Source organism: Protopterus annectens, chromosome 3.part0, assembly GCF_019279795.1.
Source record: "Protopterus annectens isolate FY-2018-M chromosome 3.part0, PAN1.0, whole genome shotgun sequence".
Taxonomy (NCBI): Eukaryota; Metazoa; Chordata; order Ceratodontiformes; family Protopteridae; genus Protopterus; species Protopterus annectens.
In genome coordinates, this window is record NC_056731.1 from 1,869,643,046 (window position 1) to 1,869,669,548 (window position 26,503).

The 26,503-nt window shown below is 41.5% G+C and overlaps 1 protein-coding gene across 2 annotated transcripts in view; it reads right to left on the bottom strand.

Moving 5' to 3' along the window:
* Positions 1 to 26,503, bottom strand: part of ASB4 (ankyrin repeat and SOCS box containing 4) — a 209,524-nt gene that overhangs the window by 119,976 nt on the left and 63,045 nt on the right. For both annotated transcript variants that reach the window (XM_044065934.1, XM_044065935.1), the window contains exon 3: positions 2,186 to 2,676. In XM_044065934.1, the coding sequence (XP_043921869.1) occupies positions 2,186 to 2,676 (491 nt within the window). The remainder of the gene's footprint in view (positions 1 to 2,185; positions 2,677 to 26,503) is intronic.

The following is a 26,503-nucleotide window of genomic DNA, read 5'->3' on the forward strand; positions in this document are numbered from 1 at the left end:
CTTGTGCTGAGGTCACTTCCCCCAAGGACAGGTAGGCTGCTCAAGGCTCCCCACTCCCACTGGTGAGCAAAGAAACTTCCTTCTATCCAAGTAAGGTAATGGACAACACAGGAACTACACCACAGCCCAGAATACAGTAATGCCTGTAAACTGGTCTAAACTAGTTGAGGAAGGCGGGAAAACAAGGATTATTTTTTTGTTTTTTTTTTGGTAGAAACACACAGAAAATGCAGAAACAGTGATACATTAGTTACACAGGCTAGCACACTTTAGTGGGCAGCCTCCACAGTTAAATTAAACAAACAAACAAGCAAACTTTCGATCAAATTCGACTAAAATGTAACTTTAAGTGCAGATTTTAAAATAATGCAGCAATCAGATAAAAAACAGTTCAGGCTAGTTCAAGATAAGCTACAAAAGCTATTTCAAGTGAAAAAAAAGCAAAGATACTTAAATCCAGAAGGTAGTCACTTTTCTGAGTTCCCTGCTGCTAGGACCACTCTGTAAACCCACGTGGAGCTTGTCTGATGAGGTCAATACCCTCCCTCCCATCCTTCAAACCCATTCTGAAAGACTTCCTAGCCAAAAAATGTCTCTGTTCTTGCTGAACCCCAGGATAAACTATATCTCTAAATGTGAAGGAGTACCTATTCATGCCTTACTCTCCCTTCTTCACTCATTTCCTTACTTCTGTAAATTTCTCACCCCTGGTTTTCTGCTTTTTTCTCTTACTTCATATATCACTTCCTGTTTTTTTATACTAACTTACCTGTAATTTCTTTATAAACTGGATACATTTCTCCAGCTATTAAATCAATGTCATATTTTTAACTGATGTTTTTGTATTATGTCTAACTTAGTATAATTATTTAAACTGTATTTGTTTTTTCTATTATTTTTTAAACTGTAAAATTGTTCTTAAAATGTTTTGTAATACTTTGGAGCTTTTCTCCCCAGGCCTCTGCTGAAAATGGGCTATTACCCAATTGGACTTTCCAAGTAATCAAATGTCAATCAATCAGTCAGTCAATCGGTAAATAAATAAATGAATAAATAAAGCATTATTGACAATGATGAAGTCCATATCATACGGGACCACCCATTACCAACAGTTCAAATAATCAATGCCAAAAAAACTGGCTATAGTAGCCAAAGGAAAAAAAGACAAAAGTAGGATTGATTGTTGAAATTGCTACCCCCTGTGATTATAGTGTCTTAAGTACCAAGAGAAAGTCTTAAAATACCAGGATTTGCATGAAGAAAGTTCCAGTAGTAGTAGCAGAAGCAACATGTCTCATAAAAAGAATTTACAATCATACTTAAATATGTCACCAATACACGTAACCCAATAAGAACTACAGAAGGAGGCAATTCTGGGCACATTGCGGATGCTGAAAATAACATTCTAGGTTAGCATCAAATACTGAAGCAATACCGATTTCATGAATTTTAATTACACCCTGATTTAGGAATGGGGTCCATTCCCATCAAGGTATTTAAAAAAACCTAAGCATTTGGAGAAATTAAACAGAAGGATTAAAACCAGGGGTGGGGGCTGGGATTTAAATACTATTGATGGTTACCATTTGACCAGTTAAGAAGTCCTTGGCACAGCATACCTGTCCTCCAAATGGTTCAAAAGTTTTAATAAGTAACATAAACTCTATAACAAGACAAGAGCACAGCATACCTACTTTAACATCTCAACGGCTTAAAAGAAGATCCTTATAGAAAATAAGGAGGAAGACAGACAGCTGAAAGCTAATGCATATTATTTATTTATTTCAGTTTGTTCAAAATCCGCCCAGTTTCAGTCTCAGTCCAGGGTAATTTGTAATTAAATTTCCTGCTTAGCAAACTGTACCAGTTATACAGTTAGAGAGCTTGTAAACAAGGACAGTTTCATAGTATCTGTCTTATGCATGTATATGCTGAACTTCATTGTGAAAACAGAATACATATTGACTACAGTAGGGGTATCAGATTACTGAGTAATGAATGACCGTTAGTTATTATTGAAAATATTAAACTTAATTAATCTCTAAATGATTTTTTTTGTCTGTAATTCATACCTTGCACGTTACAGAAACGTAGCCTGTTTTTGTTTTGTGATAGTTCATGTTCAGTTGCAGGAAAATCTTAGGTGCAAAAATGTAAATGTAGACTGCTCATTTGTGCTTCCTACCTTATGAAATTGTAATGGATATATTCTTGCAGCTCCATGGTTTAATAACAGCTGGTAGCAGATTTCAGGCTGGGCTCCAGGGCGTACAGATATCACTTTCAAAAGGTACTGAATAGGGGCACAGCCATTAGTGTCCATGCCATTGGCTTCTGCACCCGCCTCCAGCAGCATCTGCATGAGGATGTGGTCACAGTTCCATGCTGCTTTATGGAGTGGCGATCTGAAATCTTCATCTCTCGCATTGATGTTAGCATTAGCATCTATGAGCATTCTGCAAATCAAATGGTGATCAGAGCTATACTCCAGATCTTTTAAATTCAAAGCCCAGTAAACAGCAGTGCCAAGAGGGGTTTCACCATAAGCATTACGGCTATCAACATCAGCCCCACATTCGAGGTAATATGCCACTAGTTCAGGAAGCCCATGGCGTGTAGCTGTGTGTAGCGGGGTTTCTTCCAAGTTATCATCTGTGTGCACATTAAGGTTTGCACCTGGGAAAAGAAGTAGGAACAAAAGCTATATAGCACAGAATGTATAATAAACAAAAATAAAATTGACACAACATGTTGCATATCATTGTCTAAATTGTTGTATTTGATTGTGCTTTTACCATACTTGTAGTGTGCTGCATAACTATAGACCAAAGAGTAAAACACAAAGGAAAGCTTATGGTAGAATGTGCTGTCTTGGACTATAATCCAAGTCTCATGCTGTCAAGCTAAATGCTGTAATAATGTATTTGCTAAAATAAAGTCCGTACATTTTCTTTACTTTGACTTAAGAAGTTGTCAGTTCAGAAAATATAGTTTTATTTTCATCTATGTATTCATTAAACTGGAAGTTTTAAAGGAGCTAAATTGTACTGGAAGTTATATTCTTTAAACAGTTAAGCTACTGTCAAGTTATGTTTTTTTTTCAGTGACTAATCTAATTAATGGATGGAACAAGAGTTCAATGGTCTGGAAATTAAGTTTACTGGGAAGCATAGATCTTGCTTAGAAGCACATGGGTCTTCTTTTTCATTTTGTATAAGTTAAATATGCTTCTCTGTATCTGTCCAGTCGTTACTGATAAAAATGATTAACATAATGGTAATAAGATAGTGGACAATGTGGGCATAGTAATGTGAAAAAAAAAAAAACACAGTTGCCTCCACAGTTTCACCCTAAGATTAAAAACAAAGCACATGGTGAATATTCATAATAAGGCTGAGTGAGTCATGCAGACTGCTTAAAGTCAAACACCTCTACCTCTGGCCTCACTGAACCACTGTTGCAACACTTTAACTGATTTGAAATATTAAACTTTTATCTGAATCTTTTATCTGAAGGCATCCAGTTACAGAGGTTTATTCTAACACATTGTGCATTCTAAACTATTTTTTTAATGATCACTATGATAAAAATCTACATTTATTTTTATCTTATCTTGATCTTTTGTGAAGCACTATTATCCCTGCAGTACTCTAATAAGTTATTACTAAATTTTCTTATTCTTATTCTGTTCTAATCCAAAACTGAGGTGGTGGTGAAGGACATACTGACATGATCTTGTTTGTTGACTACGCCTTCTCATTCCCACAATACAGTCTGTGGCCCACGAAGATGAAATTATAATGCCTTACCTTTTCATGCAGAAGCATTTCTCCAATTACTCAGAATGACAAAACTCCAAATAACAGTGACTGTCAGAATGTTTAAACAAAATGTCAGTAAACAAAAGTCATATATTTGCCATATGTGACTTCCTCCATACCGTTGTAAAAGACATTTAAAAAAAATAAACAGTATGGTTTCTGCTAGGATATAATTAATTTCATTTGCTGATGGTTGTTAAATTGGCATCGGCATTAACTCTCTTTTTCCCATTTTGTACAAGGGGTCAGCGTGTCACATCAGCAGCAACCATTTAAACTGATGACTTTGTTACTTTAATTTTTGTGATCGTACTATTTTCACTTTGCTTCACAGTGGTGCACTGTTGTTTTTGTTAATGTTTTGAGTGGCACCTGTATTTGTATGGCAAAGTGTTTTTGTTTGGTATGTAGGTGAGGAAGTCAGTGAATGGTATGGATCTGTTTGAAAACTAACATTGAATATGAAATTAGGAAAGAGAACTGTAATAATACCTGCAGAAACTGTGCCTCCCGCATTGTTTTACACACACACACACACACACACACACACACACACACACACACACACACACACACATAGGTATACATGTACACACAGACACACAAAGTTGGTCATGGGTAAAGGAGTGAAACTTGGTGCATCATTTAAATTCCTCTGTATGTACTGTGATTTTTTTTTTTTATTTCTGAAGAAAATGTAGGATGCAGTTGTAGGGCAGGTATGTACTGCAGTTTACAAAGGAGCTAAGGTTTATTTCTGAAACTGTTTGGAGTCATGTATGATGTATGAAGTGATATTGTGCTAAAGTTCTGAATATGTGTATGAAAACCCAGTCAGGGACATTCTACAATATTCAGAACAGTTGAAAGGTGTGCACAGGACAACTAATTTCATATCTTCGTTTAGACAGTTGAAATCAATACATAAATGAGTAACTATTTCCACATGGAAAAAAAAACACACAATAATATTTTTAAAAATGAATTGTGACAAGCATGAGGCTACAAGCAGTAGAATCCACAGATACAACCTATTTCGCCATTGTACAAACTTAACAGTGACTCCATGAAAAGTAGTGATATGTGAAATAAAACACCCAGTGTGATACTGATTACATTACAAAACTGAATGTGACTGCAATAACATTGGTTTAACCTGTCACAGTTGAAGTCCAGACAAAAAGTAAGATCCAAAAGTTCCTGTAAAAAAGCATGCCACATTCCAATATCGCCTCTACTCTAGCACTGTTTACCTAATATGATGTCATGCTGGAGGGTGGAGTTTCACTGAAAAGTAAGTTTCAGCATTTGAAAACTGGGTCTTGACAATTCCAACTAGGCAATAAATAATTTCACCAAAGAAAACACACATAACAGTTGCCACTATAGTAAATAATACAGTTATTGCAATGTATGCAAAAATACATAACTTTCACATCTGGTATAGGCTATCCATCCTCATTAAGAGTCACAAGTTAATCATTCTGGGTGGTCTCCCTTCTGGGAACATACCTTTAATATCTATGACTTCAAAAGTAAAACCTAGACCTATGTATCACATTCAGCTTATAGTGTCTTCTGAAAGTTTTCAATGAAAATTTAGGTAGCTGTTGCAAAAAAAAAAAATTCAAGGCTGCAATTCAGAAGAAAGGTCTGAGGGCTAGCAACTGTTTAGGTGAATGAGTTCAAGGTTCAAACGGTAGAGGTTTATTATATTTTTTATAACAAAATTTAATACAATAAGTCAACCATTTAGTTATGGTTAGTTTGGAAACTTTCATCCCTTGCATCCTCCAGTTCACTACAACTACAGATACACAGTAAGTCAATGTGCTGGCAGTGAAGTGAGGCCAAATGAGAGAGCCCTGAATTAGCAGTGCCTGACTCTTACTGAGAATTGTATTCCTCTCCTGGACTCCTTGGATATCTTTATGTGGAGGTAGGAGTTTTGAAGATCCAAAAACCACACCCATTCTCCTTCTGACAAGCATGGAAGGAATTTTGTTTTACTACAATTCGAAAGGGTCCTTTCGGAATGAATTTTTTAAGCTCCTTAAGTTCAAGATGGGTCTGACAGCCTCCATTTTCCCTGGTACCAAACAGAACCTGCAGTAGAATCTTTAATGTTCTCTGGTCTGGTGAAACCTCTCAGATGGATCTTTCTGTTAGAAGGTTTAAGACCACTTATTTGCTGCACTTTTCTGTTTTCTCACTAGATATTGGCATAAAGTGGGATTGTTTCCTTGCTGGATATTGGCATAGAGTGGTATTGTTTGCTCACTGGAAGGATATTGGCATAGAGTGGGATTGTTTCCTCGCTGGATATTGGCGTAGAGTGGGATTGTTTGCTTGCTGGATATTGGTGTAGAGTGGGATTACTTGTTCGATGGATATTATTGTCCTTATTCACTTGCCCTGTACAATGGCCATCAAAGCATAAAGATGGAAGGATGTACAGCCCTTGAATGCCTCTAGAGTAGGTCAACAAAGTCTCATGAATTCTGCTGCTGCCCACTTGCTATTGCTGGTTACCTGTCCTGTGGGAGGATCTATGTTCTGGAAGATGCCACAGTCATTTCTGTTCAGCTGCCTGGTTATGCTGCTATTGGCCACACCTAATCCATAACTGATATGGACTTTATTGTATCCTGGAAAAAAGGCTTTAGAGAGTTTGAACTTTACAGTAAAAGCTGTGAGTTTTTTTTATCTTATTATCTTTTTCTGTTTTCCAGACAGGATTTCATTTCATAATCAAAAAAATAATATGTTGAAATGTTAATAAAGGTTATCTTGATATCTTCAGCAAAATCAATAATCAGGAGCCAGGCAAAGCAGTAGTGGTGACTATACCCCAAGCCAACCCTTCAGCATAGTTGCCTGCTAGTTTCTCAATGAGGTTCAGAACCAAGGATGCAGTTGTCACATGGGGTTGCAACTTTACTTTGAAGGACTATCTGGCAGCTGATCCAGCAGCTGTTGTACTTCATTAATATAGCTTACTGCCCTCATTAAGAATATGTATGAAGCATAACAAGCTTCCCAAATCAGTCTATAGGCCTGGATTATTTATTAGGCAGTTAGGATGCAGGGCTTTTCAGATTTGGAGATTTTAAAGAGCTGCTGCTACAATAGTTGAATCAGACTTGAGGACCTCTAATCAGCAGCTCCAATCCTTAGGGAGCCTGAGGATCCTGTTACGTTTCCAGGGTATGTGAGTTAAAGTGTCAAGTTTGTCCCATTGAGCACTGGCGTCCAACTAAAACATCTTCACTAATGGGGAGCCATCCAAGAAGGTTGCTGGGAGGTCTGAAAGGTCTCTTGCAGTGTCTTCTCTGAGCAGGACTCTGGATTTGTAAATCATCCCCCTTTTGCCTCATCCTAAGACTTACCCAAACTAGGGGTCATCAAGCGGAAAAGGCAGGGAGTTAGTATTCTGATCATCTTCAAAGTCAGGTGTGGGTAACTTGATTGTTCAGTCAGTGTGTTTTGTGTGTATTTTCACTACCACAGGGCACACAGGATTCTGGAAAAGGATGGCCTTTGCACAGTATCATGGGAGAACACAGCAGAAGCCCTTGGGACCCTGTCTCTCTACCCTGCTGCTGTTGAAAAGGGACAGTCACAGTGAGAAGATGACGTGATGGGGCAGGAACTGGCAGCAGTATTGGGACAGATGCCAAAGGCATCAAATGCGGAGGTTTCTGAAACAATGGTTGTGTTGTCAGCCCTGACATTGGCTGATGCCAGGGACATCAGTGCCGATGACTGGAAGAACTACACTGTTGATATTGGTCCCAAAAAGCTTTATACCAAGCCTGGATACAATGCATAAATGCCCACAGTGTCAGATCTGACATTTTTGTGAGTTATACAATTCTCCCCACCAAAAAAAAAAAAAAAAAAAAATCACCATTGTCAATCATTACAAAGGTAAATAGCTTCCAATAAGTGTTAGAGCAGAACTTTTACTGTACTCTCTTACCTTTAAATTAATCATTGAGTCATTTTGGCCACCTTTAATTAACAAACTACAAAAGGAAGCCTTTAGCTACTCACTACATAAAAAATGGCACACTTCTATAGAGACCATCTTTCAGCCTTGAAGTTATAATGACTTCCCAATGACTCATTAGGTTTATGTCTTGAATGGGAGGTAAATATGGTGGCTACAAATGATAGTACACAGTAGAAGAAATATGAATTCCCAGAGATTTAATAGGTTTATGATGCCTGTGGGAGAAACAAATGAAAGGTTACAAAATACCTCACTATGTTGTGTTTTTTTAGATACTTACTAACTCACAATTTAAACAATAACATAGATACACATACATTAGTAGAAAAGAAAACAAACCATAGTGACATTTTTTTTTTGGAAGCAAAACCCATAAAATGTAATGATTAATATGACTGGGAGGTCCGAAGGGTCTCTTGCAGAGAGTCAAATCTCAAAAACATTGTGAGATTTTATCCAGACACAGCTGGCTGTATGCTCTGGAAACTGATGGTATATCCCATTTCCCTAAGGTAATTAGAGCCACATTCAAGTAAAGGTCCCACCTAGTGAGCTGGGAAGAAGTTATTTTTAACTGAAGGTTAGCACCCCATCAACTGCGAGGTGGTCTTTAATGCATGGGGTATAATCTACAAGGTGTCTGCAGGCCACTCAAGCAGTACACATGACTCACATGTGGCACGTATGACTTGTTGCAGTGGTTTATGAGGGGTGACTTCCCTCAGGGGCATCTTACTTGTGATGCCAAATATGCTTTGGAGCTACAACTGATGACAGCAATCAGGAATCCATAAATAATGGCAAACAATGGCTACAACTATACTCTGTCACAAACCTGTGTCATCATTTAGCATGTGTTTACTTAGGGCATGCTTATGCTGCCTAGATGTCTCTGGTATGACCCTGGAATATGTATAAAGGTATTTTCTGTATGTGCAATCTTACACAATATAATATTGAGGAATTGGTTGCAGAAGGGACAACTTATGGATGAGAAACATTTCCCATTGGACCAGGCAGAGGAGGGCAAACTGGATGAGGAGTCAGTGGAGGGCCAAATAGCAAGGGTAACCATGCTATATGAAAGTGATAGCAGTGCACAGTGGCACTGGGCAAGAGGCATCAAGTGGCTCATGGCTTTGGCTTAAGTTAAAACAGATACACTACAGTAAAAGTGTCACATGCAAACATACAACCAGACTGTATTTACCCATGCATGGTCTAGCCTTGCTGTGCATCAGGCGTAGGCAACCCAAGTAATAAGGTAGAGAGGAAACGGCACAGTTATTATCAGTTGTAGAGGTGGGGTCAGAACACAAGAGTGCAGTATCTTCCACAGGGAAACGTGTGCCTGCTGTTCTAACTGTAATCAACGTTTTGCAGTGTGTGAGTATATGAATGATGCGGGTTGGGGATTAACGTAAAATGCTGTGAGCGGGCCACTGTCATTGGGTGTATGTGTGTGGAAATGGATCCTGCAGCAGATTGTGTATGTATGGGCTGGGACACACCCTCAGCAGATGTTTGGGGGGGCACTGTCACTGTATGTATATGTGTGTGTAGAAATGGATCCTGCAGTGGATTGTGTACATATGGGTTGGGACACACCCTAAGCAGATGTGAGGGAGCCACTGTGACTGGGTGTATGTGTGAGAAAATAGATCCTGCAGTGGATTATGTATGGGCTGGGACACACCCTCAGCAGATGTGAAGAGGCCACTGTCACTGGGTGTATGTGTGTGGAAATGGATCCTGCAGTGGATTGGGTATGTATGGGTTGGGACACACCCTCAGCAGATGTGAGGGAGCCACTGTCACTGGGTGTATGTGTGTGGAAATGGATCCTGCAGTGGATTGTGTACATATGGGTTGGGACACACCCTAAGCAAATGTGAGGGAGCCACTGTCACTGGGTGTATGTGTGAGGAAATTGATCCTACAGTGGATTGTGTATGTGTGGGTTGGGACACACCCTCAACAGATGTGAGGGAGCCACTGTCACTGGGTGTATGGGTGTGAAAATAGCCCTGCAGTGGATTGTGTATGTATGGGCTAGGCCACACCCTCAGCAGATGTGAGGGGGCCACTGTCACTGGGTGTATGGACTGTCACTGGGTGTATGTGTGTGGAAATGGATCCTGCAGTGGATTGTGTATGTATGGGCTGGGACACACCCTCAGCAGATGTGAGGGGGCCACTGTCACTGGGTGTATGTGTGTAGAAATGGATCCTGCACTAAATTGTGTATGTATGGGTTGGGACACACCCTAAGCAGATGTGAGGGAGCCACTGTGACTGGGTGTATGTGTGAGGAAATGGATCCTGCAGTGGATTATGTATGGGCTGAGACACACTCTCAGCAGATATGAGGGGGCCACTGTCACTGGATGTATGTGTGTGTGGAAATGGATCCTGCAGCAGATTGTGTATGTATGGGCTGGGACACACCCTCAGCAGATGTGACGGGGCTACTGTCACCGGGTATATGTGTGAGGAAATTGATCCTACAGTGGATTGTGTATGTAGATCCTACAGTGGATTGTGTATGTGTGGGTTAGGACACACCCTCAACAGATGTGAGGGAGCCACTGTCACTGGGTGAATGGGTGTGGAAATGACCCTGCTGTGGATTGTGTATGTATGGGCTGGGACACACCCTCAGCAGATGTGAGGGGGCCACTGTCACTGGGTGTATGTGTGTGGAAATGGATCCTGCAGTGAATTGCGTATGTATGGGCTGGGACACACCCTCAGCAGATGTGTGGGAGCCACTGTTACTGAGTGTATGTGTGTGGAAATGGATCCTGCAGCAGATTGTGTATGTATGGGCTGGGACACACCCTCAGCAGATGTGAGGGGGCCAATGTCACTGGATGTACGTGTGTAAATGATCCTGCAGTGGATTGTGTATATATGGGCTGGGACATACCCTCAGCAGATGTGAGGGGGGCACTGTCACTGGGTGTGTGTGTGTGTGTGTGTGTGTGTGTGTGTGTGTTTGTGTGTGTGTGTGTGTGTGTGTGTGTGTGTGTCTGGAAATGGATCCTGCAGTGGACTGTGTATGTATGGGTTGGGGCACACCCTCAGCAGATGTTTCAGCACTATGATGAGGTCTTATGGACAGGTTCAGCTCACCCATGGAAAAAGTGCTGGCATGCCTTGTACACCCCTGTCCATGGGAGTTTTCTCCACTCGGAGTGTGACAGACAGTAGCAAACCCATGCCTAGAGGTAGGTATGCTGTGTAAACATGAGTGATGGGCTGAACCAGATGTGTCATTGACATGAGCAACGTGCCCTCATGGATGTCCTCATCTGCCTGTAAGCACCTCCACACTAGATGTTGGAGTTGATGTGCTTAACCTAGGCCTTCCACATCCACTATGGCCATCCACACTAGAGCCAGATATGGAGTGGCTGTATTACACATGGCTGGCATGTATCGTTTGAGTAATGGAGGGTCTTAGAGGCACCAGCAAATGATGAAATATATCCAGGATGTCACAAATATGAGACATGATGTTATTCAGATCACGAATGCCTGAAACTGTAGTGTAGTGTTTACTGTCCAAAAGAGTGTAGGCTAAAAGCTTTAATATTGTTCCCATACTTGGTGGCTTTGCAGTTGCCCGCCCCTACTGTAAATCTGATCTGGGACACTCCTCCCAGTCTAGTGTCATTAGTTCATTCGACCTAATACAGAGAGAACATTTGAGAAGGCCAACCCACTTAGTTTCCTAACCTTGAATTATCTTCTGCTTCTCGTCTCTCCCTTTCCTTTACAAAAAAACTTTGCTAGAATCTCCTTATGTTCTGCTTAACTGTAAAAAAAAAATACACTTGTTTCCTTCCTTTCCAGTAACTAGTCAAGTCCAGATCCAGATTTGCTATATCCAGGAATGTTTGTATACTTCTGAGACCCCTAAGCCTTTCTATGTTGGAGGGAAGCCTTCTAGCTTATCAGTGGGAATGGTAAGCACTAGGTAGCCTATCTACCATAAGAGTGGTTTCTGGCCCAGAAATTGTAGTTTATCGGCTGTTTGGGCAGTTTTTCCATCTCTTTCAACTTACTGGTTTAAAAGCCCACGTTTGTGCTTGTTTCCCACCTTTCCTGTAACTAGTCTAGTCCAGATACATATTTGCTGTATCCAGGACTGCTTGTAAGCTTCTGAGCCCCCCCAAGTCTTTCTGTGTTGGAGGGAAGCCTGCTAGCTTATCAGTGGGAGTGGCAAGCACTAGGTAACCTATCTACCACATAAGGAGTGGTTTCTGGCCCAGAAATTGTAGTTATTGGCCGTTTGGGCAATTTTTCCATCTCTTTCAACTTTCTGATTTAAAAACCCGCATTTGCACTTGTTTCTTTCCTGTAACTAGTCTAGTCCAGATACAGATTCTTAATTTTAGCACTTGAATTTGCTTATTCGTGCTCAGCACTTGTTCAGAACTTGTTATAAGCACTAAATAAGCTACAAATTACTACAACACACAACCTTCCTCATTACCTAGAGGAAAACAGTTTTTGTACTTACTTTCCTCACTTGCTTAGAGAAAAACAGCTCTTGTACTCACTTTCCTCACTTTTCTAGAGGAAAATATTTTTTTTATTCAGGCATGTCCAAGGGTCAACTCCCAGTGTTCTTTCCTGTCTATTTGATGAATCTGGGCATCTTGGGATAATGTAGCAATAGCCTCATGTATACAGACAACCCTCTCCTCCTACAACCCAACACTACAACCTGTGAGATGCACTTATCTAGCCAAACTGGAGGTAAAGCTCTCTTCAATCAAGACTGAACTTGACAGTCAAGAGGAGAAGGTAAACATTTGCACCACACCACACTCATCACATAGTCCCACTAAACCTAAACCACCAAAATCCTCACATAGAAACACAAAAACATTTGCAGAGGCTCTCAATAATCTGCTCAAGCAACAGAGACCTCCAAAGCAGAAACGCAAGCAACCTCCACCCCCCAACAAAACCCAAATGACAAATAGCCCACAGACTCAGTGTGCCACTCAACCACAGCCCATTAGGCAAAACAACGCACCCAACACACTAGTCATAGGTGACTCTATAGTCAGGTATACTGATGTCCTACTCACCAGGCTAAACAAGGAGAAGGTTACTGTCAGCTGCCTGTTGAGTGCCAGGATCCGCCACATAACCCACACACTCAGGTCACTTCACAACAAGTACAAATATGACTCTGTCATTGTCCATGTTGGTGTGAATGACCTGAGATGTACCTCCCTGGACTACATGAAAAGAGACATGGTCCAGGCAGGTATGACCCTAGCCCTGAGTAGCACAGTACAAGGACAAAATGATTGACTTGAACAATTGGCTAAGCTTCTGGTGTCATTCTAAGAGGATCCAGTATCTGTCTGCCTGGGACGACATGGCCAACAGACCATGATGCTTTGCCAGAGATGGCCTGCACCTGTCACTCCTGGAATTCTGGATAATGGCTAAGGCTCTTGCTGCCCCTATAGTGCCTTTTTTTAGGCAAGGTTCAAATGACAAATTCACCATTGAAACAGGAACAGGCAAGCAAAAACTGAGGGTAATGCTACTCAATACTAGAAGACTAAATCTCAAAATGCAGTCCCTCGAAGCACTCCTTAAAGTGGAGAACATCAATATCTGTGCAGTGACTGAGACCTGGTTCAAGGCTCCAGAGAGCATCCCTGCATTACCAGGCTATAACTCATACCACACTTTTCGGCCACCTAACCTGGACCAGAACACTAAAGGTGGAGGTGTGTCCATATTCATTAAGGATATCCACACCTCCCAGGCTATTTGCTCAGCATAATGCATCCGAGGTTATCCAAGTACAACTAACTCTGGGCAAAACTGCAATCCAAATTGTAGCTTGCTACAGATCCCCCACCATGCCCCAGGATTCCCACTCTTCTTTTCTTGATATACTGGAAAATATTAGGGTTCAACCAAACACCCTAATAATGGGCAATTTCAACTACCCCACCATTAACTGGGAAAACTACTCATGTACCAATTCCTTTGCTCAATCCTTTCTGGACTTTATAATTCCAATGCCCTGGATCAACTTATCCACACCCCAACTAGGGGCAACAATATCCTAGACCTAGTCATTACCAACATGGGTGACCAGTGTTCCACACCTGAAGTCAACTCCTCGTTGGTCAGATCCGACCATAAGCTAATCATCCTAGTTATCCACATCCTGCCACCACCCCCATTAAGGAAACCATGGTAAAAAAATTCTCCAAAGCCAACTTCATGCTGCTTAAGACAGAAGTGGTGAACTTCTTGACACCCATGCAGATGGACAATACAGTTACGACTGCTGAATCCTACACAGATGCACTCTATAAGCACTTACACGAGTGCATGGATTGTGAAATCCCAAACAGAACCAAATGCTATCCTCCAAAAAAAGGAAGCTAATCTGGTGGTCCCCTGCCACAAACAAACTCTACAACAGAAGGAAGAAATTGTTGCAAAAGAGAGTAAAACCCCATGAGTGGAGGAGTTCACTGGTCAGCCTCACTAAGAAGCTGCGATCCCTTATAAGATCCTCCAAAGCTAGCAATGAAAACAAAATTGCCACTGATTCTAGGGACAACCACAAAGCATTCTATAACTATGTCAAGAATCTCAATGGTAACACCCAGATCTGCTCTAAGTTACAGCACAATGTCATGAAAATTACAGAACCAACTGATATTGCCAACATCCTGGCAGATAGGTTCAGTGCTAACTTTACCCCCCTCTCACCCCACTTAAGGGTCCATATCTATAAAAAGAAGAATGCAGAGTCCCTATAATCACAACTACACTGGTAAAAGCTGTACTCTCTAAAACGAAAAACACAGCATCCATGGGACCGGACAACATCCCAGGCTGCGTTTTACATGAACTTCAGAATGAACTGGCTCCCCACCGAAGCACCATGCTCAGTCATAGTCTCACATCAGGCTTTGTGCCCACTGGATGGCACACAGCAATAGTTATCCCACTCCACAAAGGGGGAGCCACCACTTATCTCAGAAACTATCACCCTATTAGCCTGACGAGCCTGGTCTGTAAGGTCATGGAACATATCATCATGGAACTCATAAACAAAGACATTGGTAACCTTCAAACTCTGGACCTCACCCAGTTCAGGTTTGTGAAAGGCAGATCATGCCTTTTGAACCTGATCAACTTCTTTGAGACCTTCACCAAAGCTGTAGACAAGGTGGTTCACACAGCCTATCTTGACCTCGCTAAGGCTTTCGACACCACCCCCCATTCTGGAATTATAGCTAATCTCACTAAACAAGGTATAAATCCCTACATCACAAGATGGGCTGCCAAATGGATCACTGACAGAACCCACACTGTAAAAGTTACAGACTCCAAATCTGACTTCAAAACTAGGGACAAGTGGAGTACCACAGGGTTCAGTCCTGGGACCTCTCCTGTTTGGTATCTACTTCTCTGAAGTACAGGCTAACACAGAAGGCCTTTGGCTAACAAAGTTAGTAGAGGACTGCAAACTAGGAGCCATAGTTGAGTCCCCAAATGATGTGGACATCCTACAGAAGGGCTTCACTGAAACAGATGCCTGGTGTCAGAGCCATGGCCTCAAGCTCAATGCCAAAGAGTGCATTGTCATCCCCTTTGGTAAAAACTCTGTACCCATGAATTACCACTTAGGTGGCAGTCTACTTAATGCCAAATGTGTGATAAGAGACCTTGGGACCCAGGTGGACAGTAGGCTCTCCTTTGATAATCACATCACCACAGTAGTTAGGAAATCCTTCTACATGGCACACCTTATCACAAAAGGGTTCTCATCCAGGAAAAAAGAGGTCATTGTTGGGTCACTGACAAAACTCTTGCTTTTTACCCCTACCTGCAAGCCCTCTCCAATTGACTTCACATTCGTATCTAATAATGGTACTCTCATATCTCTGGATCAAACTACCAAACTACTAGGAATAACAATAGACAACAATCTTAACTTTGATACTCACATCAACAATACAATAAAAACAGTGAATTGAACACTAGGATCCTTCTTTAGGATCAGACCCTTCCTCACTCCTTTAGCTCGAACTACTATTGCACAAACCCACCTAACCTCAACACTCCTTTATGCCTCACCTATCTATACTAATCTAACAAAAAACAACCTTAACAAACTAGCAATTTCCTACAACAACATTACTAGATTTGCCACTGGCTTACCTTTTAGAACCCACCACTGTTAAAATCTAAAACAGCTAGGTTGGCTAGAGCTACAAAACCAGCTCCAATTGTTTTCAACTGACCATTACTCATAAGATCCTGTATCAACCTTCTAAAACCCCAGTACTCACTAACCTTATCTCCCCCTACAACAATCTCAAAACACTGCGCTCATCGAATAAACTACTTGTTAACACTACCAAAGTAAACAACTCAGCAGGTGACTCCCTTTTCTCTAATACAGTAGGAAAGAACTGAAACAAACTTCCCTGTGAACTTCTATCATTGTTCTCAACAAAGCTTTTTAAACACAAACTGAATCCATATCTTAGAACTTTGCTCCTGCTCTAACCCTGATTAACCTGTCTCAACTACTAATAGGACCTCTTTACTTTCCTAATACTTATTTTAAACTTCATTCTAACCAATATTATCTATCTCTCTTTTATATCAAGCTTGTGTAGATAAGCACAGAGTGTCTGCTGAATGCCCACTAATTTTTCTGTCATTTGTCAGACTTTTTTTTTTGTTGTGTTTCACTGCTGAAATGACTCTAAATTAATCCATTTGTAACAACTTTATGTATTGACGTTTTAAGCAATGTATTAAAATATTATGTTTTATTTCCTTTAGAATCTTTAGGTAGTGGAGCTTTTTCACTGCTGAAAGGACTCTAAAAGAGTCCATTTGTAACAACTATGATTATGTATTTAACTTTATAGTATTGTATTAAATATTACTGTATTTCCTTTAGAATTTTATGTAGTGGAGCTTTTCTCCTCGGGCCTCTACTGAAAATGGACATGTATCCAGTTAGACTAGCCCGGTCAACAAATGTAAAATAAATAAAAAATAAAATAAAATTGTTCCCCTCTACTCGACACTTATTAGACCCATTATAGAGTACAACGTTCCTTTTAGAATGTACCTCACAAGACATCTGCAGCAGCTGGAAAGACCACAAAAGTACCTCACAAAGAGGATTACAGGCCTCAAACAGATGCCCTACACTGACCGTCTCAAAAACCCCAACTTTACTCTGTAGTATATCGCCTACTCCAAGGTGATCTCTGCCTAACATATAAAACTATGTCAAACCCAGAGCTGTTGGACATGCTACACCTAAATAAATCCCAATCCCTCCGAGCTACGTGCTCTAGGGACCTAAACCTTATCACCACTATAAACAGGACATGCTGGAGGGATAGATTCCTGTCCCAGAGACTTGCCATACTCTGGAACAAGCTACCCATCTATGTCAAGCAAAGTTCCTCATTAGCACTCTTCAAGAAAAATCTTGAGTGGATGGGAAATAGGAAATACACCCCAGGGATCACTTCTGTGGCTCTGCTCAACAGGGGCACAGTAAAATAACTTTCTTGGGTGGCGTAAGCCAGGGAACCTTATTGGCTAGTCTTACTTAGACCCTTGGGCCAATAGTCTAGTACCTACCTATGAACCTATGCCTTGATGATGACCCCATGCATTCACTGAGACAGCAAGTTAGGGGGGAGGGTCAGTGCCCATGATATCTACAGCCACCATTATGCCAACCCGGAATTGTTGGACATGCTCCATCTCAAGAAAACCAAATCCATTAGAGCTACACACTCCAGGGATTTAAACCTTAGCACAACAATAAATAGGACATGCTGAGGGAAGAGATTCATATCCCAAAGGCTTCCCTTGCTCTGGAATAGAATCCCAGTCCATGTTAGGCAGAGCCCCTCGCTGACCCTCTTCAAGAGAAATCTTGATGAGTGGATGGGAAATCATAAATTTACTCCTGGGATCACTTCTATGGCCCTGCTGGACAGAGGCTCAGGAATCTAGTCTAAAAGGGAGGCGAAAGCCAACACATTCTGGCTAGGCTTATAAATGCCCTAGGGCAGATAGCCTAGTACCTACCTATGAACCTATGAACCACCATTGTCTTCCCATGCCCCGTGGTGAACAGTGAAGCCTGTGCTGCAAGAGAAAACATACCTTCCCACCCATATCTGTCAGTAACAACCTGCCCTTCACTGGTAATCTGTGTTAGTTGTGTGGATCCCACAGGTACAGAGGCCATGTCAACTGACTAGGTAGGATGTATTGATTCCACGTTCTCTGTATGAAACACACACATACATTGTACTCCCTGACTGTGCCATCTGGTCACCACCATCATTGTTGGAGTCAGACTTATCTTCAGCATCAGACAGTGGAATATCCATGCTGTTGGATAGTACATCACCTATGAAGACATCATATTACAATACTCACAATAAGTAAGACTTATCACCTTTTCATTTATTCATGTCCTGTGTAGCCCTGATATTTCTACACTGCGGCGAAACCAACATTTTCTGATATACACTAAACAACATAATTTAGCAGTATGCACTTGCCTCAAGAGTACTGTCACACACCTGGGGCATCTCCAGTGGAGATTCTAGGAGCACTATTACATTTTGCACCAAGGTCTGGCACACTACTGTGGGATAAGTATGTGTTTGATCCCCATGCAGATAGGTAATGAAGTCCTCTGTCTCAGTTAATCCTAGTTTGGTCAATGGGCTACCTCCCTTCAGCCTACCATCCTGAGCAAAGGAGGTAGCATGCTTCTGTACATCTCTGATTATGTCAGAAGCAGGGTATAGGACTTGTCCATCCATCAGCCATGGCGATGGAAGGTCTGCTGCAAGATCTCATTCTCTATGTGGGAGAACTTGCATTGCCATGCCTTTCCTTGCCAGTTATTACGCTATGTGGAGTACGACTTTGCTTTGTGAGCATACAGATAGGGATAAGCTTTGAACGCCACACCCTCTGCACTTGACTACACATGCTGTATTAGGTACATGTTAGAAAATATGTCTTGTAGTTAGACATACTGTCCAAACATGACCAGTGCCACAAATAGTACCATTGCTTACCCCAGCAAGCAACAAGCAGTTCTGCAACCCTGTATTCAGCATGAAAGCTATGCTTTAGTAACATAATATGTCACCCAGTACTTTTTTGCAGACGCCCATTGATATCAATAGGATACACTATTACTTGTAACTTTTGGCATTAAATACAAGTATAACCATGTGCCAACTGAGAGGGTGCTTGAGGATTCCATATTATCCTACATGGCTTGGGGAATCCCAAAAATCTTCTTTTGGAATTCTAAGTAGTACAAATACAAAAAATAAAGTATTCAAAGAAAGCAACAAAAAGCTGGAAAACAGCTCCACCACGCAAGTCCATACTAAGGCTTAATTCCAGTAAGGCTTCATTCGTGGCATAAAATTACTTTTTCTAGAGGAAAACACAGGGACATCAAGGTGGCCATAGCCAGTGTTAAAACTGTTGTTTTGTTCTTCATAAACAGAACTACACCCACTAATGGTCAACATTTCACTTTCACAATCATCCCTTAACTCATGAATCTGTTTCATGCAAACTGACATCCAGGGCCGGTGTTAGCATTTTGGGGGCCCCCAGCAAATGTCAAGTTGGGGGCCCCTTAGGCACTTCCAGTATAAGTATCATCCTGTCGATGCCACACCTCCTAAGAAATTTTTTAGTTTCTACTGCAAACCTTTAGTAGTATGCACAGACAGACCTTAGCTACAAGCTGTTACATTACAACAGGCCTATATACCACACTTTGTTGACCTGTCTAACAAAGGGACACTTACAGTTACTGGCATTTAGTTGCAACAAAGATACGTTACAACAACTATACGTGCAGGTCTGGCCTTAAATGAAGTGATGACTAGGCTTACTGTTTCAACACCCCCCGCACACCCTCCAGTCCTCTCCTCTGATCCCACCCCCCCTTTGGGCTCCCCATACCATCCACATTACATTTGTCTTCATTTTCTTACATTTTGCCTTACTCTCAGATTTTTCAAGAAGCCATAACTTTCTCTTGCTCTGAAGTGCATTTTTAAGTTTTTTTTTCTTTTTACACAAAGTTTTCATCCAATAATGGCTTGAACACAAATTATTATTAAGGAAAGAAATTCAGTGTTGCTGTTCAGCTTTAGTTTTATTTGCATCCTTTCAGCACACCTTTCCTGACCAAGACAGCACAGTAATAACCATTAAGGAAATAACTCAATTAAGCTGGTGCCCCCATAGCCATAGGGGTTATATATGTGCCCTGGGATGCATTTTAGTGGATTTTTTCAGTATTTTACTCCAATGGTGGCCTAAACAAAAATCATGAAAAAGAAAATACTTTCAGTCTTATTTTATTCTTTCAAGGAAGACACAAATTGTGCCCAAGGCTTAATGTTCGAAGCTGACAAAATAGTAACTCACAATAAACTAACAAGCCAGTTGTGGGAATACATAGGTCTTATCTGGGAATACTGCCTCCTTCCCTAACCCCTCATAAAAGACAGTCACTGCCTATATATCCTTCTGGTGTTAGACTAGGATGAAAGTAGAGGTTTAAATTGCCATAGTTGTTTATTTCAAGTGACTGCTGATATATACATAGCATGCTTCCTCAATCCTAACCCTCAAAGTCAGCCCCATGTATATGTGCCTGATGTGTGATTGTGTGAATGATTTCTGTAATATATTCAAATTTTTTTGATCTTAGGCAGTACACCACCCCTACACAAGCTATAGTAACCTTCTTTTTATACTTATGAGGTCTGTGAGAAAAGTAAATAAACAATGACCACACTGTCCTCAGCTCAATCACAAGCTATAATGGCTTCATGTGCACACCTTTAAGGTTTGACTGTGATGAAAATTAAAGTTGTAATAATCACACAATCCCCAGACCCCTGCAGCTTTCTGTATACACACATTTGATTGAGCAGGGCTGGTTTTAGAATGGGTGTGGCTGTAACCAAAGGCTATTATCAGCTTTATCCTAAAAGGGTCATATCTCAGCATTGTTAGGCAAGTCACTTATTTACCTCATTGGGCAGTAATGCATACCTGTCACTATCCCTGATTTCACAGACCTTACCTGATTTTGTTCATACTTCTGCTTTCTCCTTCGCAAAAGGTTTGATTTGCTGGTAAATCATTCAGGATTACAAACAGTCAATAAATCCAGACATCTGAGTTTTATACTTATTGTCCAAAAATACGTGTTGATGCAAAAGGTGTTATTCTACTAACTTTTTAAGTGCATTAGAGTAATAGTTAAAATGTAGTCCTGATTTTGAGCTTTTATTCTATTATTTTTAGGATTGCACTTCATTCTTAAGCAAACAAATTGAGAGTTATAATATCTGGTGTTCTGGTATTATTTATAAAACTCCCTGAAAGAGAACCATCCCTGGTGATTAGAAGCATCAGCTCTTCTTAAAATCCAAACTTTGCACTGAGATCAGTCACTCTGGGCTGCTGATCTCTCTAGTGCTTATCTTGGTCACTCTGGGCTGCTAATCTCTCTTGTGCTTATCTTGGTCACTCTGGGCTGCTGACCGCTCTATTGCTTACCTTGGTCATGTTCACTATCAGCTCCATCCTAACAGGGTCATATCACAGCCCTGTTCAGGTTAAAGAGCATAATTAGTAAATTAATACATTTTTCTTCCTCATTTTTCCCCAACCAGCAGCAGCAGCTTGTGTGGGCCCCCCACACAGTCAAGGATGATTAAGGGGGGCCCTGTGCAGCCACAGGTATAGCAGGGACCTCCAGCTGGCTATGTAGTTAGTTTTAGTGGAGAAAATGTCCAACAGCAGGATGTAACTAAACCAGGGGCACTATGTCAGTGATAAAATATTTAATGAATTCTGATGCCTGTTAGTTGACAAAACGCTGTTAGTACAACCAGAAATATCTTTGAATTTTAAAGGAGGTATAAATAAGAGTTATTATCCATGTGGTTTATTAAGTATACAAGAATACTGTACTAGCTTTTGTTGGTTTGACAGGCATGTAACAAAATATCAGGGTAAGAACTTGCTGTGGTTGGTTATAATATCTGGTGTTCTGGTATTATTTATAAAACTCCCTGAAAGAGAACCATCCCTGGTGATTAGAAGCATCAGCTCTTCTTAAAATCCAAACTTTGCACTGATATCAGTCACTCTGGGCTGCTGATCTCTCTAGTGCTTACCTTGGTCACTCTGGGCTGCTAATCTCTCTAGTGCTTACCTTGGTCACTCTGGGCTGGTGACCGCTCTATTGCTTACCTTGGTCATGTTCACTATCAGCTCCATCCTAACAGGGTCATATCACAGCCCTGTTCAGGTTAAAGAGCATAATTAGTAAATTAATACATTTTTCTTCCTCATTTTTCCCCAACCAGCAGCAGCAGCTTGTGTGGGCCCCCCACACAGTCAAGGATGATTAAGGGGGGCCCTGTGCAGCCACAGGTATAGCAGGGACCTCCAGCTGGCTATGTAGTTAGTTTTAGTGGAGAAAATGTCCAACAGCAGGAGGTAACTAAACCAGGGGCACTATGTCAGTGATAAAATATTTAATGAATTCTGATGCCTGTTAGTTGACAAAACGCTGTTAGTACAACCAGAAATATCTTTGAATTTTAAAGGAGGTATAAATAAGAGTTATTATCCATGTGGTTTATTAAGTAACCCAGCCACTGGGGATGCACAAGCCAGTGCATTTCTTTGTGCCGGTCCCAAGCCCGGATAAATGGGGAGGGTTGCGTCAGGAAGGGCATCCGGCGTAAAACTTCTGCCAAAAATTACTGATGCGGAGAACTTTTCATAATTGCATACCGGATCGGTCGAGGCCCGGGTTAACAACGATCGCCACCAGTACTGTTAGCCAACAGGGTGCTGGCGGAAATTGGGCTACTGTTGGCCGAAGGAGAAGAGGAGGGCGAAGGCATGCCCGAAGGCAGGAAGATAGGAGGAAGGTTAGGAGTGTAGAAGTGAGGGTAGGAACTTTGAATGTTGGCAGTATGACTGGTATAGGAAGAGAGCTAGCTGATATGATGGAGAGAAGGATGGTTGATATATTGTGTGTGCAAGAGATCAGATGGAAGGGAAGTAAGGTCAGGTGTTTAGGAAATGGGTTCAAATTGTTTTATCATGGTGTGGATGGCAGGAGAAATGGGGTAGGGGTTATACTAAAGGAACAATATGCCAAGAGTGTTTTAGACGTGAAGAGAGTGTCTGACCGAGTGATGTTTATGAAGCTCGAAATTGATGGTGTAATGATGAATGTTGTTAGTGCATATGCTCCACAAGTTGGGTGTGCGATGGATGAGAAAGAGAAATTTTGGAGTGAGTTGGATGAAGTTGTGGTGAGTGTACCCAAGGGTGAGAGACTAGTGATTGGAGCGGACTTTAATGGGCATGTTGGTGAAGTGAACAGAGGGATGAGGAAGTGATGGGTAGGTATGGTGTTAAGGAGAGGAATGCAGAAGGTCAGATGATTGTGGATTTTGCGAAAAGGATGGACATGGCTGTGGTGAATACGTATTTTAAGAAGAGGCTGGAGCATAGGGTGACGTACAAGAGTGGAGGAAGATGCTCACAGGTTGATTATATATTATGTAGGAGGACCAGTCTGAAGGAGATTGGAGACTGTAAAGTGGTGGCAGGGGAAAGTGTAGTTAAGCAGCATAGAATGGTGGTATGTAGAATGACATTGGTGATCAAGAAGAGGAGGAGGAGTGTGAAAGCTGTGCCAAGGATTAAATGGTGGAAGTTAAAAAAGGGTGATTGTGAAGTGGAGTTTAGGGAAGAGTTAAGACAGCCACTGGGAGGCAGTGGAGAGTTACCGAATAGCTGGGTAACTACAGCAGAACTAGTAAGGGTGACTGCTAGAAAGGTGCTTGGTGTGACATCGGGACAGAGGAAGGAGGACAAGGAGACCTGGTGGTGGAATGAGGAAGTACAGGAGAGTATACAGAGGAAGAGGCTGGCGAAGAAGAAGTGGGATTGTCAAAGAGATGAAGAAAGTAGACATGAGTATAAGGAGATGAGGCGCATGGCAAAGAGAGAAGTGGCGAAAGCTAAGGATAGGGCATATGGAGAGTTGTACGAGAGATTGGACACTAAAGAGGGAGAAAAGGACCTGTACCGATTAGCAAGACAGAGGGACAGAGCTGGGAAAGATGTGCAGCATGTAAGGGTGATAAAGGATAGTGAGCGAAAGGTACTCACAAGAGAGGAGAGTGTGTTGAGTAGATGGAAAGAGTATTTTGAGAGGCTGATGAATGAAGAGAATGAGAGAGAGAGAAGGTTGGATGATGTGGGGATAGTGAATCAGGAAGTGAAATAGATTAGCAAGGAGGAAGTAAGGGCAGCTATGAAGAGGATGAAGAATGGAAAGGCTGTTGGCCCAGATGACATACCAATGGAAGCATGGAGGTGCTTAGGAGAAATGGCAGTGGAATTTCTAACTAGATTGTTTAATGAAATTTTGGAAAGTCAGAGAATGCCTGAGGAGTGGAGAAAAAGTGTTTTGGTACCTATCTTTAAGAATAAGGGTGATGTGCAGAGCTGCAGTAACTACAGAGGGATAAAACTGATTAGTCACAGCTTGAAGTTATGGGAAAGAGTAGTGGAAGCAAGGTTAAGAAGGGAGGTGATGATTAGTGATCAGCAGTATGGTTTCATGCCAGGAAAGAGCACTACAGATGCAATGTTTGCTCTGAGAGTGTTGTTGGAGAAATACAGAGAAGGTCAGAAGGAGTTGCATTGTGTCTTTGTAGACTTGGAGAAAGCATATGACAGGGTGCCTAGAGAAGAGTTGTGGTATTGTATGAGGAAGTGGCAGAGAAGTATGTAAGAGTGGTACAGGATATGTACGAGGGTAGTGTGACAGTGGTGAGGACTGCAGTGGGAGTGACAGATCCGTTTAAGGTGGAGGTGGGATTACATCAAGGATCAGCTCTGAGTCCTTTCTTATTTGCAGTGGTGATGGACAGGTTGACAGATGAAATCAGACAGGAGGTCCGTGGACTATGATGTTTGCAGATGACATTGTGATCTGTAGTGAGAGTAGGAATCAGGTTGAGGAGACTCTGGAGAGGTGGAGATATGCTCTAGAGAGCAGAGGAATGAGGGTCAGCAGGGCTAAGACAGAATATATGTGTGTAAATGAGAGGGAGGGTAGAGGAATGGTGAGGATGCAGGGAGTAGAGTTGGTAAAGGTGGACGAGTTTAAGTACTTGGGATCAACAGTTCAGAGTAATGGTGAATGTGGAAGAGAGGTGAAGAAGAGAGTACAGGCATGGAATGGGTGGAGAAGAGTGTCAGGAGTGATTTGTGACAGACGGGTATCAGTAAGAGTGAAAGGGAAAGTCTACAAGAGTGTAGTGAGACCAGCTATGTTATATGGGTTGGAGACAGTGGCATTGACAAAAAGGCAGGAGTCAGAGCTGGATGTGGCAGAGTTAAAGATGTTAAGATTTGCAATCGGTGTGACTAGGATGGATAGGATTAGGAATCAGTATATTAGAGGGTCAGCTCATGTTGGACAGTTTGGAGACAAAGCAAGAGAGACGAGATTGCGTTGGTTTGGACATGTGCTGAGGAGGGATGATGGGTATATTGGGAAAAAGATGCTAAGGATGGAGCTGCCAGGTAAGAAGAATAGAGGAAGGCCTAAGATAAGGTTTATGGACGTGGTGAGAGAGGACATGCAGGCAGTTGGTGTGACAGAGCAAGATGCACAGGATAGGAAGAAATGGAAAGAGATGATCCACTGTGGCGACCCCTAGCGGGAAAAGCCAAAAGAGAATGATGATGATCCATGTGGTTTATTAAGTATACAAGAATACTGTACTAGCTTTTGTTGGTTTGACAGGCATGTAACAAAATATCAGGGTAAGAACTTGCTGTGGTTGGGGGCCCCCAGGGAAAAGGGGACCCCCAGTGACTGCAGGGTTCGCTGGTGCCTAAAGCCGGCTATGCTGACATCCAATAGAAATTGACCATCACTACCATGATTAGATACATGAGAAACATTGTTGCTCCTACCATGATTGTGAAAATACACTTTTAAATACAATTTGCAACAAAAACGTTTTACATCCAATATTAAATCAGCTAGACATGGTAACCTAGTAGGAACAAATTTCGCCCTCTCATTAATACATTAATAATGTCATCTGTCATTTCAAAATTAGATAGATTCACAATTTTTAACTGCTCAGGAACATATTCACTCACAGGTAATGAAGAACAAGACTGAAAATCTAGAGAAAAAAGTTCCTTATGTGGTAGAGCTGTTTTCCAGCTTTTTGTTGGTTTCTTGGAATTCTAAGTTGTGTTAAGTGTTGTAAGGAGCTTGTGGCACAAAAGGTTCTGTGCGTACCAGTCCGACCCATTCTCCTTGTTTTCCTGTTGCTACTTATTGTGGTTTATTGGTGAGGTTTCACCCATGAGGTCTACAATTGTGGATTCTTTGATCAGTTTATGCTATAGGGATGCAGCCCATTATAGTGTATACCATCTTATTGTGTAGCTTTCAAATAAGCTACTAGAAACATTTTGAAAAGCTATAGCAATTCCTTTC